The 14,570-nt window shown below is 45.7% G+C and overlaps 1 protein-coding gene across 1 annotated transcript in view; it reads right to left on the bottom strand.

Annotated features, from left to right (window-relative positions):
- mogat2 (monoacylglycerol O-acyltransferase 2) overlaps positions 1-12,082 on the bottom strand; it is a 32,883-nt gene extending 20,801 nt beyond the window's left edge. Inside the window, exons 1-2 of the mRNA XM_073041891.1 lie at positions 11,930-12,082; positions 2,605-2,783 (exon numbers count right to left, since the gene is read on the bottom strand). Of these exons, the coding sequence (XP_072897992.1) occupies positions 2,605-2,783; positions 11,930-12,023 (273 nt within the window). The 5' untranslated portion in view covers positions 12,024-12,082. The remainder of the gene's footprint in view (positions 1-2,604; positions 2,784-11,929) is intronic.
- Positions 12,083-14,570: the final 2,488 nt, after the last annotated feature.

Genomic DNA, 14,570 nt, shown 5'->3' with positions numbered 1-14,570 from the left:
TTCCAAATTGCTTCCAGAAATTCCAGCCATTGCTGCTCTGCCGTCATCCCTGCCAGTGTTCTTTTCCAATCTATTCTGGCCAACTCCTCTCTCATACCCCTGTAATTCCCTTTACTCCACTGTAATGCTGATACATCTGACTTTAGCTTCTCCCTCTCAAATTTCAGGGTGAATTAGATCACTTTTCCCTGAGGGCTCTTCTACCTTAAGCTCTCTAATCAATTCTGGTTCATTGCACAACACCCAATCCAGAATATTTGATCCTCTACTGGGCTCAACTACGAGCTGCTCTAAAAATCCAACTCGAGAAAACTCCCCCTCTTGGAATTCAGCAACAATCTGACTTACCCAATCTACCTGCATACTGAAATCCCCCATGACTATTTTTACATTGCCATTTTGGCATGCATTTTCTATCTCCCTGTGTAATTTGTTGACCACATCCTTACTGCTGTTTGGGGGTCTGTATATAACTTCCATCAGGGTCTTTTTACCCTTGTAGTTCCTTAGCTCTATCCACGATTCAACACCTTCTGACCCATTGTCCCCTCTTTCTAATGATTTGATGTCATTTTTCACAAACAGAGCAACACTGCCCCCTCTGCCTTCCTGCCTGTCCTTTCAATACAATATGTATCCTTCGACATTAAATTCCTAGCAATAATCTCCTTTCAGCCATGATTCAGTGATGGCTACAACATCATATATGCCAATCTGCAACTATGCTGCAAGATCATCTACTTTATTCCGTATACTGCGCACATTCAAATATAACACCTTCAGTCCCGTATTCACCCTTCTCACTTGTGTCCACCTTTTATGTTGCAACTCATCCTGTTGGCTGTAATTTTGCCCCATCGTCAGCCTCTCCTTGCTAGGAGTCTCACTACACATTGCCTCTGTTTGTAAACCAACTACCTCATCTTCAGCACTATCGCTTCAGTTCCCATCCCCGTCAAATTAGTTGAAACACGCCCGAACAACTCAAGCCAACCTGCCTGCAAGGATATTGGAACCCTCGGGTCAGGTATAACCCATTGCTTTTGTACGGGTCATAACTTCCCCAGAAGAGATCCCAATGCTCCATCAATCTGAACCTCTGCCTCCTGTACCAGTTCCTCAGCCACACATTCACCTGTCAAATCATTCTGTTCTTACCCTCACAGGCATGTGGCACAGACAGCAATCCAGAGATTACTACCATGGAGGTCCTGTTTCTCAGCTTTCTACCCAGCTCCCTAAAATCACTCCTCAGGTCCTCCTCACCTCGTCAACCTCCGTCATCGGTCCCGATATGCACCAAGGCGTCTGGCAGCTCACCTCACCCTTGAGAATGCCACGGACCCGATCCAAGACATCCTTGAACCTGGCACCAGGGAGGCAGCATACCATCCGGATATCTTCATTGTACCCACTGAATCTCACCTCCATTCCTCTGACTAAGGAGTCTCCTCTTCGCCTCCCTGCTCTTCTGAGCCACAGCACCAGACACAGTGCCAGAGACCCAGTCACTGTGGCTCCCTCGGTAGGTCGACCCCTCAATGGCCACGGGTGTACTCTGTGCTGGCTGCGCATTCCCCTTCCTTCTTCTGACTGTCGCCCAATTGACTGTCTCCTGCAATCTAAAGGTGATTACCTCCTATCTAACACCTCATTCTCCCGTATCCGCCAAAGGTCAATGAGCTGCAGCTCCAGTTCCTTAACACGTTCTCTCAGTGGCCGCAGCTCGGTGCACCTGGTGCAGATGTGTTTATCTGGGAGACTGGAGGTGCAAAACACCGCACTGGAGCCATTCTCACTGAACGACTGTGCCCTAACAGGCGAGGAATGAACAAATAAGGACAGTGAGAGAGTAACTTACAGGATATTTTACCTCACCCAAGCCTGAAGCTGATGAGTGAGAGCCACTCTAAAAGCCACCGGCACACTCCAAAAGTATTTGTTTTTCAGTCGTTTAGTCGAGTCCAATTTTTCGTGACCTCATGGAGCATAGGGTCCCTAAGGGTTTCATGGCAAGATATGGAAGTAGATTACTAGGCCTTCTGAAGCAGATACTGCTGCTGCCCAGGTAGGAAACCATAAGGTAATAACATATAGGAGCAGAAGTAGGCCATTCGGCCCATCGAGTCTGCTCCGCAAGTCTGACCCGGCTGGGTATGAACTCAGGACCATCTGCCTTGAAGTCTGGTGTCGATGCCACTATGCCACCAGCCAGCCCTCTAAAAGGATACCTCTATCAAAACTCTTCTCATTCTCCTATGCTCCAGGGAATAAATTTCTCACCTATTCAGCCTTTCCCCATAACTCAGGTACTCAATTCCTGGTCGCATCCTAGTAAATTTTCTCTGCACTCTTTCAATCTTGTTGATATCTTGCTGTATCCCATTGAGTCCTATAGCACTGCAGCACAAAACCAGCCCTTCCCCGTTTGGGCCGTGATGAGTTTTTATCCTTCCTCAACCCATTGACTTGCCCCTAGACCATACCCCTCTCATCCAATTACCTATCCAAATTCCTCTTCAGATCTCATTAACGAAGGAACATACAAACCTGCGAATCACTGCCCCCGCCCGCCAGCTCTTCCGCTCTGAGATTCATACTCACGTGAATAGGAAAGTAGTCACGAAAGTAGCCCCATAGTCTCAGGCTGCGGACGTAGGTGAAGCGACGACCTCCCTGGTAAGGCGTGTTCCGGTCCCAGAACCACCACGTAGCATACAGTACGGACACGAACCAGAAGCGAGTAAAGAAGAGGGTGACAAAGAGCACAGCGCAGCATTGTGCTGTAGAAGGAAACAGGAATTGGAATTAGAGCCATAGAGCACTATAGCACAGAAACAGGCCCTTCAGCCCATCTGGTCAATGCCAAACTATTATTCTGCTTAGTCCTATCGACCCACACCCGAACCATAGCCCTCTATACTCATCCCATCCATATTCCTATCCAAATTTCTCTTAAGTGCTGAATTCAAAACCACATTCACCACTTTCAATGACAGCTCACACCATGCTCTGATTGAAGAAATCCCCACTCAGGATCCCATTAAATATTTCACTCTTCACCCTTAAACTATGACCTCTAGTTCTAATCTCACCCAACCTTAGTGGAAAAAGCTTGGCTGCATTTACCCTATCTATATCTATCCAGCCTAGTCAATAGGCTGGTCCTGGACTTATTTCCACTTGGCATGTTTAACTGATTATTATTTAATTATTTATGGTTTTATATTGCTATATTTCTTCATTATTCTTGGTTGATGCGGCTGTAACAAAACCCAATTTCCCTCGGGATCAATAAAGTCTGTCTGTCTGTCTGTATACCCCTCATGATATTGGACACCTCTATCAAATCTCCCCTCATTCTCCTACGCTCCAGGGAATAAAGTCCTAACCTATTCAACCTTTCCCTGTAGCTCAAGTCTTCGAGTCCCAGCAGCTTACTCCACTCATCTTTTAAACTTTCCACTTCTCAACCCCTAGAGTCATAGAACACTACAGTATAAAACAGGCCCATCAGTCCATCTAGTTCATGCTGAACTATTATTCTGCTTAGTCCCATTGATCCACACCTGGACCGTAGCTCTCCATACCCTCGCTTCCTTGTACTTATGCACGCAATGTTTCAGTTGGTACTATGAATCAAAGTATTGACTTCAGGGGTTGGGTTGTTATGTTGAAGTTGTATAAGACATTGGTGAAGCCTAATTTCAGAATCAGTATCAGCATATGTCCTGAATTGTGTTGCAGCAGCAGTACATTGCAATACATAATATTGCGGTTATAAATTACAATAAGAAGGATATATGAAAAAGGAAAATTAAATTAATTAAGTAGATCAAAAAGAGAGGAAAAGTAATAAGATGTCGTGTACATCTGTACATGAGCAGACTCGATGGGCCGAATGGCCTACTTCTGCTCCTATATCTTCTATATTTTTGCCTTTGTTCCAAGATTGATGCCAGCTGTCTGAGCAGGTAGATAATCAGGTACAAGATCATAACAATTAGATTGTGAGACCACACACAGATACAATGAAGAGTTTACTGTACTTGCAACACCGTCACAGGCACATAGCATCACGTAAACAGTATTCACTTTGGAAGGTCGAATTTGAAGGTGGAATGCAGGGTTAATGGCAGGATTCTTAGAACATAGAACAGTACAGGCCCTTCGGCCCAAAATGTTGTGCCAACCCTTAAACCCTGCCTCCCATATACCCCCCCCCCACCTTAAATTCCTCCATATACCTGTCTAGTAGTCTCTTAACTAGTGTATCTGCCTCCACCATTGACTCAGGCAGTGCATTCCACGCACCAAGCACTCTCTGAGTAAAAAACCTTCCTCTAAAATCCCTCGTGAACTTTCCACCCTTTACTTTAAACCCATGTCCTCTTGTACTGAGCAGTGGTGCCCTGGGGAAGAGGTGCTGGCTGTCCACTCTATCTATTCCTCTTAGCAGTGTGGAGGAACAGAAGGATCTTGGGATCCATGTCCATAACTCCCTCAAAGTTGCCACGCAAGTCGATAGGGTGGTTATGAAGGCCTAAGGTGTGTTGGCTTTCATTAGTCGGGGGACTGAGTTCAAGAGCCATGAGGGAATGTTGCAGTGCTATAAAATGCTGGTGAGACCACACTTGGAGTATCGTGCTCAGTTCTGGGCACCTCATTATAGGAAGGTCATGGAAGCTTTAGAGAGGGCACAGAGGAGATTTACCAAGATGCTGCCTGGATTAGAGAGCATGTCTTATGAGGATAAATTGAGTAAGCTAGGGCTTTACTCTTTGGAGTGAAGGAGGATGAGAGATGACTTAATAGAGGTGTACAAGATGATAAGAGACACAGATCAAGCGGATAGCCAGCGTATTTTTCCAGGAAGAAAATGGTTAACATGAGGGGCATAATTTTAAGTTGATTGGAGGAAAGTATAGGGGAGAGGCTTGGGTGTGAGGTGGTAGAGGCAGATACATTGGGACATATAATGAACTCTTAGATAGTTTGATAGAAAATGGAGGGATATGAGGGAGGGAAGAGCTAGACTGAATTTAGAGTAGTTTATAAGGTCGGCACATCATCGTGGGGTGGTCTGTGCTGTTCTATGTTTTAAGTTCTAAGCATAAATTATACACTATTCACAATGGTCTGTAGTTGGCAACTGAGCATTTCCCCTAGCTTAAATTGGAGTTCAGAGCTCGATCCTGGAATCCTCTGTAAGGAGTCTGTACATCCTCCCGGTGGAATGCGTGCGTTTTCTCTGGGTGATCCGATTTCCTCCCACAGTCCAAAGGGTAAGTTAATTGGTCATTGTAAATTGTCCCGCAACTAGGTTAGGGTTAAATTGGGGTTGAGGTTTGCTGGGGCAGTGTGGCTCGAAGGGACAGAAGGACTTATTCTGCCCTGTATCTTTAAATAAAATTAATCAGATGCCCCAAAACTATCAGTTGTAAAATTAAAAAAACACAAATTCAGAAAGAAAATTGAAAGTATTTAAAATTATTACACCTTTGAAGAACAGAGCCCATGAAATTTGTTGCTGTGTTGTTGTGTTGTTATTGTTTTGTTGTTTTTTGTTCTGCTGAATATTTCAGACATGTTATGTTGGCGGTGACACTATGATGCACCATCAATAACTCTCTCTGAGACGTGAAGTCGAGATATCGGCTTTTATTGACTGGAAGAAAGAACAAGCAGTAGCTGACCACCATACTACATCCTGGAGACAGAGAGGCCGGGCTCAGGCCTCAATCGCCTTCATACCGGGGTCTGTGGGAGGAGCCACAGGAGCAGTCAGCAGGGGGCGTGTCCAGACAGGTATATGTAGTTCACCACACACTAGCATGCTGCCCCCTGCACATCTCTAGACTGTGTTGGTGTTAAAGCAATCGACGCATCTCACTGTCTGATTCGATGTTCAACAGATAGATAAGTGGATGTGAAAGGGCTTACTGCGGCCTCAGCTGGGCTCTGCTTGCAAGTGCATCCTGCCCCCGGTGTCAATACGTACATAAGAGGTCACCAACACAGAAATATAGATTAAAACAGGAGCAAGAGCAGGCCATTGGGCCCTTTCCAACCTGCTACCTTGTTCAATGTGGTCATGGCTGATGCTCTATCTCAATAGCATATTCCTCACGCTCTCCCAACACTTAATGGCTTCTGTCTTTAAAGATACGTCCCCATTATGAGATGTGGAAATGAGTAAGGCTGGCCAACAGGGATCTGGTGGAGCTGTATAGACCCTGTATAGTGGTTACAATGATTACAGAAACATTGACGAGCTCTAACCATACCATTGACTTTGGACAATGGAGACAGGAGGTCATCGATGGCCTATGCTCTACTGGGAGCTAAGGGCCCCAAAGAATCATCTTTAGTGATATATCTACATTCCTAAATACCCTCCAATGACTTGGCCTCCACTGCAGTCTGTGCTGGACATTTGCCACCCTCTGAGTAAAGATGTTTCTCCCCGTTTCTTATCCTATTGATGCCGATGCCCTCTCCCAACCTAACACCCCCAGCTTTGAGGACCTAGCTGGCAATATACGCGCAACTCCAGAGCCCTAAAGGAACAGCCTATTCCAAAATCTGTCAAGGGACGAGATTACTAGGTAGCAGAAGATAGAACGTAGCGCTTCACCAAGAAGAGTAAACAGTCCGCAGAGGGAAGGCTGGTTTCTGAAGTGTGCTGAGCTCCGTCCATGTTAGCGTAACGGTTAGCACAACATTTTGTAGTATCAGTGACCCGTGATCATTTCCCACCACTGTCTGTAAGATGTTTGTATGTTCTCCCTGTGGCACTGTGGGTTCCCTCTGGGTGCTCTAGTTTCCTTCCACAGTTTAAAGACATACCGGTTTAGTAGGTTAATTTGTTTGTTCGTTATGTGCTGACTTGCATGACGTGGGTGATCATGATCTTTCCATGACCATGGTTGTTCTTGGCAAATTTTTCTACAGAAGTGGTTTGCCATTGCCTTCTTCTGGGCAGTGTCTTTACAAGATGGGTGACCAGAGCCATTATCAATATTCTTCAGAGATTGTCTGCCTGGCGTAGGCGGTTGCATAACCAGGACTTGTGATCTGCACCAGCTGCTCGAACGACCATCCACCCAGATCCCATGGCTTCACATGACCCTGAGCGGAGGACTAAGAAAGGCTACAAGGGTGACCTGCAGGCTTGTGGAGGGAAGGAGCACCTTACACCTCCTTTGGTAGAGACTTATCTCCAACCCACTACCCAGGTAGGTAAGTTGTTCCATGATTAGGCTAAGATTAAATCGGAAGATTGCTGGGTGGCGTAGCTTGAAGGGCCGATGGGCCTATTCCACACTATATATCAATAAATAAAAACAATCTGTGTTTCCCTGTGACCAGATTAGTTGCTATATGAAGCGCTGGATGCAGGTAGACTGGTGCCTCTGTGAAGATTGGCAAGGGTCATCGGGGACATGCCAAAATTTCCTTAGCCTTCTGAGGAAGTAGAGCCATTGGTGTCTCAGCAGAGGCTTAGTTTCCATGGCTGGACCATGAAGAATCATAGGTGATATTTACACCTACGAAGTTTTTGACCACAGTACCATTAGAGCAGACAGCAGTGTGTACTCCGCACCGTGCCCTCCCCCTCCCCACCTGAAGTCGATGACCAGCTGTCGTTTGGTTAACACTGATGGGAAAGTTGCCTTGACATCATGTCACTAGGCTCTCTATGTCAGTGGTGGCTGCAGGTTCAAATGCAGCATTTAGTTCAAAGTAAATTTATTATCAAATACATATATGTCACCATATCATCGTTGTTCCTTTCTGGGCCTTGTGGCACATCGGGCCAAAACCTTGCCATTTCTTCCGCACCTTGTCTGTTTTTTTACAAGGCAGAGTTGCTCACTCGACGATCAATGCACTACAGATGGAAAGTGTGCAAGGAGCTGGCTGGATTCGAACACGGGACCACTCGACTCAAAGTCCGGTGCGGATGCCACTACACTACTGCCTGGATATGTCACCACATACAACCATGAAATTCGTTCTCTCAATAAATCCATAGAATAATAACTAAAACAGAATCAATGAAAGACTGCCCAACTAGAGTGTTCAACCAGAGTGCAAGAGAAAATAAACTATGCAGATATACAAAGAAATAAATAATTATCAATAACTAATCAATAAATATTGAGAACATGAGATGAAGGGTCCTTGAAAGTGAGTCCACTGTTTATGGGCACGTTTCAGTGATGGGGCAAGTGAAGATGAGTGAAGTTATCCCCGTTGGTTCAAGAGCCTGATGGTTGAGCAGTAGTAACTGCTCCTGAAGCTGGTGGTGTGTGTCCGGAGGCTCCTGTATCTTCTTCACGATAGTAGCAACATTTAAGAGAAGTTTGGATATATACTTGGATGGGAGAGGTATGGAGGACTATGCTCTAAGTGGGGGATCAATGGGAGTAGGCAGAATAACAGTTTCGTACCAACTAGATGGGCTGAAGGGCCTGTTTCTGTACTGTACTGCTCTATGACTATATGATTCTGTCACCTTCTTGAACTCTGTCATGGCATTGCTGAAATTGACCGCGCAGCCATAATTTTTGCTGGCAGCTCATTCTATACCCTCATCACCCTCCAAGGGAAGATGTTCAGTCTCAAGTTTCCCTTAAATATTTCATTTTTGAACCTTGAACCATGACTTTTAATTCTAGTCTCACCCACCGTTTGCCTCTCTGACTGCAGGCCTGTGACTAGTGGAGTGCAGCGGGGATTGGTGCTAGGTCCTTGTTTGATTGCTATCTACGACATATCAACAATGTGGAGAACTGGCTCAGCAAATTTGTGATGACACCAAGCTTGGGGGTGTAGTGGACAGTGAACAAGGCGAGCAAAACTTGCAGTGGGATCTGGGCCAGTTGGGATAATGGGCCGAAGAATAGCAGATGCAGTTTAATTTAAGTATGAGTGGAGTACTGCACTTTGGGAGGACAAGTCAGGGTAGGACTTACAAAGTGAATGAGAGAGAGAGAGGACAAGTACTTTAGAACAAAGGAATCTGGGAATAAGATCCATAATTCCTTGAAAGTGGCATCACAGATGGATGGGGTCATAAAGGGAGCTTACGGCACCTTGGCTTTCATAAATCAGGGCACTGAGTACAGGAGTTGGGACGCAAGAGATCCTGCAGATGCTGGAAATCTGGAGCAACATACACAAACTGCTTGAAGAACTCAGCAGCTCAGGCAGCTTCTTTAGAAATAAGTAAACTGCTGGTGTTTCAGGCTAAGTGTCCTGACCATTAATTCCTCATATTCTCTTAATTCCCTTTTCCCATGTTCTCCTGGGCTCCTGATTCTCATCTAAGCCTGCAGCATAAAAACCCAGCTTTGCATCCACTGATCGCCAGATCGTTGCTTCAGCCAGTGTGGTTGTTCACGTTCTAGGCCGCTTAGAATTGTGTATTCTAAGTTCTGTTTCCACGCAGTTTGCCTGTGTGTACTCCGTGTTAATAGGAGTATTGCATGCCGCCTGTCTTCCCTTTCGTCCTCCCGCCTGCTGTTCTCCTCAAGCCACGCTTGCACCCTGGTCTACACCCCTGCTCTGCCTCGTTCCGCTGCCCGCCTACAGTCTCTGTTGGCTCAGTGGTTAAATGCCGCGCTCACACTGCAGCGACCCGGGTTCGATCCCCGGTCAAGCCTCACTCACTCCTCAGCTTTCTTCTGCCTAATCCTCGTTCTCTGGCCTTCCCTGTAATCGTTAATAAACACTCTTTAGATTACCCTACCTCCGTGTCAGTGTCCTGTGTTTAGGTTCACCCGTTCTCCGCAACAGTAAGACCCCTCTTCAGGAGTGGAAAGGAAAGGGGAAGACGCCAGAATCCAGGTGAGGAGAAGAGATAAGAGGCCAGAGTGAGGAATTGAAGAAGAGAGAAGGGGAAGGGGAAGGGGAAAATCTTAACTGGAAGGAGAAATCAGGATGGAGGCTATGCAGATGGAATATATGGTGTTGCTCCTCCACCCTGTGGGTGGCCTCTTCTTGGCACAAGAGGCCTGAAGCTTGAGGCCTGCTACCAAGCAAAGGAGATGGTTACTGACTTCAGGAGAACTTGCACCGCTCACACCCCACTTTGCACCAGCAGCACAACAGTGGAAGGTGTGCGAGGTGTGAGCAGTTTCTAAGTCCTGGGAGTGCACACCTTGCACAATCTCACGGTCCAAGAACACATCCTGCACAATCAGGAAAGCACATCAACATCTCAACTTTCTGACCAGGCTGAGGAGAGCAGTACACTTGTGTACCGGAAATGGCATTTAACAATCTTGACACTGTATGAAGTTGTAAAAGAATTAAGTTATATTGTCGATTACAGAATATTTGAAAATGAAAGACCAGCTGTTTAATTGGGATCTCAGTTAATTGCGAGAAGGTGGTTAAAGTACATTTGTGATGAGGTGTGATTGCAGTTTCAGATTTATTTATCACATGTACAAGGAAACACAGTGACATGGGCTGTTTGCATTAACAACCAACGCAACCTCCAGTCCCGATCGAGGGTCTTGGCCTGAGATATTGACTCGTTATTCCCCTCCATAGATGCTGCCTGACTTGGTGAGTTTATTTTATTTCAGCCCAACAAGTCACGTTGCCCAGCAACCCACCAATTTAACCCCTAGCCTAATCACAAGACAATTTACAATGACCGGTTAACCTTCTAACTGGTACGTCGTTGAATTGTGAGAGGAAACTGGAGCTCCCGAGGATATCTATGTGGGAAGAACATACAAGCTTTCTTGCGGAGGGCACTGGAAATGAACGTTGAACTCTGAAGCCCTGAGCTGTAATAGCGTTGTGCTAACCGTTATGCTGCCGTGGCATCCCAACTGTAGAACATAGAACAGTGCAGCATGGGAACAGATCCAATTCAATTAGTAATCAAACGGTTATCTAAACTAATCCTTTCTGCTACACAATGTCCATATCCTTCCATTTTTCTTACATTCATGTGCTTATCTAAACACCTCTTAAAAGTCCCTAATGTATCTTCCTCTACCACCACCCCAGGCACCTCCCACTCTGTGGAAAAAACCTTGCTCCTCACACCTTCTTTAAAATTACCCCCTCTCACCTTAAGTGCATGTCCTCCGCTATTAGCCATTTCTACCTTACCGGGAAAGAGATGCTGCCTGTCTACCCTATCAATTGCTCTCATGATCTTATAAGCCTCCATCAGGTCTCCCCACGCCCTCTGCCACTCCGGAGAAAGCAACCCAAGTTTGTCCAGCCTCTCATTAATTCTCAGTTCCTCCAGCATTTTCGTGTGTGCTTCTCCGGATTTCCAGCATTGGCAGAGTCTCTTGTGCTCAGAACTAAGCATGTGCAGGAGCAGCCCGCGAGTGACATAGCATTTCCACAACGTCCCGCAGACCACAACAATGACTGACTGGACTGGGCTGGGCTGGGTTTAGTTGCAAGATCAAAGGCCGGAGACACAATGACCACTTTGTCATCAATCCCGGAATTTGTCTTTGATTCGGAATTAGGGTCAATATCACTGACGTATGCCCTCCTCTCATTGCCACCATTAAGGAGGAGAAGGCACACACTCAGTATTTTAGGAACAGCTTCTTCCCCTCCACCATCAAATTACTGAATGGGAATGAACCCATGGACAATTCCTCTCTATTGTCTTTCTTTTTTATTTTCTCTTTGCACCACTTATTTAATTATATGTACTACACGTTTTTTCTCATTATAATTTATATTGCAATGTATTTTATGTATTATGCTGTACTACTGCTGCAAAACAACAAATTTCACGACATATGTCCATGATATTAAACCTGATTCTGACTCTGAAAAGAAATTGGCAATTTAGGAGTTTGCTGAAAAGGTTGTGCCAAGGGTTAACTTCAAGCAAGCTAGTCTGAAGATGTATTAAAAAGCCAGAGCAGCTTACCCAGACAAAGGAATGAAAACACCCACTGCAGGACTACAAGCGTCTGTAAGCGACGGCGTAAGGGGGTCCTTAAAGGGGCAAAATCAATGCACATCTTGCTCCCGTTCAGTAGTTGGTGGAGTGCCCTGGAGTGGGACTCTGTACATTTCACTCAGACTGGGTACAAAGTCTTCCTATACACCTCACACCTTACACAATGCAAACGTTGCAAAATCCCAGCCCTGGCTCAGATTGCTTATTTATTATTCAGCAGGAGGGGAGGAGAGGTGTTGTAACATCCGACTTAAACTTGTCCTCTGATCAGCTCCCAGCTTCTCACATCATTCCCCTTTTATTCCCCCCTCCCCCACTCACCTGGTTTCACCTACCACCTGCCAGCTTGACCTCCCCTCCCACCCCCCAACATCTTATTCTGGCTTCTGCCCCCCCCATTAACAGTCCCAGTCAAGGGTCTTGGCCTGAAATGACGACACACACAGGAACTAAACAGGTCATGCAGGGTCTATGGAAGGAAATGAATGGTGGACGTTTCAGGCCTGAGGAACAGTCTCTGCCTGAATATCAGCTGTTTGTTTCCCTCCATAGAACATAGGAAACCTACAGCACAATACAGGCCCTTCGACCCACAAAGCTGTGCCAAACATGTACTTATATTAGAAATTACCTAGGGTTACCCATAGCCCTCTATTTTGCTAAGCTCCATTTACCTGTCCAGGAGTCTCTTAAAAGACCCTATCGTATCCGCCTCCACCACTGTCGCTGGCAGCCCATTCCGCACACTCACCCCTCTCTGAGTATGAAACTTACCCCTGACATCTCCTCTGTACCTACTTCCCAGCACCTTAAACCTGTGCCCTCTCATGTTAGCCATTTCAGCCCTAGGAAAAAGTCTCTGACTATCCACACGATCAATGCCTCTCATCATCTTATACACCTCTATCAGGTCACCTCTCATGCTCCGTCACTCTGAGGAGAAAAGGCCGAGTTCACTCAACCTATTCTCATAAGGCATGCTCCCCAATCCAGGCAACATCCTTGTAAATCTCCTCTGCACCCTTTCTATGGTTTCCACATCCTTCCTGTAGTGAGGAGACCAGAACTGAGCACAGTACTCCAAGTGGGGTCAGACCAGGGTCCTATATAGCTGCAACATTATCTTTCAGCTCTTAAATTCAATCCCACGGTTGATGAAGGCCAATGCATCGTATGCCTCCTTAACCACAGAGTCAACTTGCGCAGCTGCTTTGAGTGTCCTATGGACTCGGACCCCAAGTCAGGATGCTACCTGAATTGTCAAGTTCATACAGTCATAGAGTCATGGAGTACTACAGCACAGAAACAGCCCCTTTGGCCTATCTAGTCTGTGCTGAACTATTATACTGCCTCGCCACATTGACCTGTGCCTGGACCATACCCCTCCCATTCCATGTACCTATCCAGACTTCTTTTAAATGTTGAAATTGATCTCACATCCACCATTTCTGCTGCTACTCGTTCCACACTCCCACCATCCTCTGGGTCAAGAAGATCCCCCTCAGGATCTCATTCATTTTTTTCACCATTCGCCTTTAATTTATGACCCCTTGTTCTAGTTTCACCCAACCACAGAGGAAAAAGCCTGCTTGCATTCATTCTATCTATATCCCTCATGATTTTGTATACCTCTATCAAATCTCACCTCATTCTTCTACACTCCAGGGAATAAAGTCCTAACCTATTCAACCGTTCCCTGTAACTCAGATCCTCGTGCCCTGGCAACATCCTAGTAAATCCTCTCAGTAAACTTTCAATCTTACTGATACCTTTCCTGTAGGTAGTTGACCAGAACTGGACAATATAATCCAAATTAGGCCACACCAACAGCTTCCACCCAACATCCCAACTCCTGCACTCAACATTTTGAATTAGGAAGGTCAAAGTGCCAAAAACTTTCTTTACATATCTATCTACCTGTGACACCATTTTCAAAGAATTATGGGCTTGTATTCACAGATCCCTTTGTTCTACCACACTCCTCAGTGCCCTGTGTAAGACCTACTTGTACTGGTCCTACCAAACATCTCGCATTTGTCTGCACTAAATCCCATCTGCCGTTTTTCAGCTATGATCCTGTCGCAAGCTTTGACAGCTCGTCTGCTGCGATTGCCTCCCTTAGTGTTGTATGAAACTAATTAAACCAGTATTACCCACCTGAACTAAATCCCTTCCATATCCCTCCTTTCTCTGCATATCTAACTATTGACTATTTAAGACAATAACACAATATTGCATTTGTCTCCTCTATCACCCCTAACAACACATTCCAGACCCTGTCTCTCTCTGTGTAAAGGGCTTGCCCAACATGTCTCTTTTGAACTCCCCCCTCTCACTTTAAGTGCATGTCCTCTAGTATCGGCCTTGAGGAAAAACTGGCCGTTTCACTCATAATCATAAAAACTACCAGGTGGCCTACATACTAAAGTTTTGAAAGAGGTAGCTACAGAGTTTGTGGAAGTATTAGTAACGATCTATTAAGAATCTTTAGGTTCTAGCATGGTTCCAGAGGACTAGAAAATTGCAAATGTTATTCCACTCTTCAAGAAGGGGGAAGAGGCCAATCTCAGTGGTTGGGAAAATGTTGGAATCGATTGTCAAGGATGTG

Source organism: Hemitrygon akajei, chromosome 4, assembly GCF_048418815.1.
Source record: "Hemitrygon akajei chromosome 4, sHemAka1.3, whole genome shotgun sequence".
NCBI classification, from domain to species: domain Eukaryota; kingdom Metazoa; phylum Chordata; class Chondrichthyes; order Myliobatiformes; family Dasyatidae; genus Hemitrygon; species Hemitrygon akajei.
The sequence above is the reverse complement of the archived record's forward strand: the minus strand, read 5'-3'. Positions and strand labels throughout refer to the sequence as shown.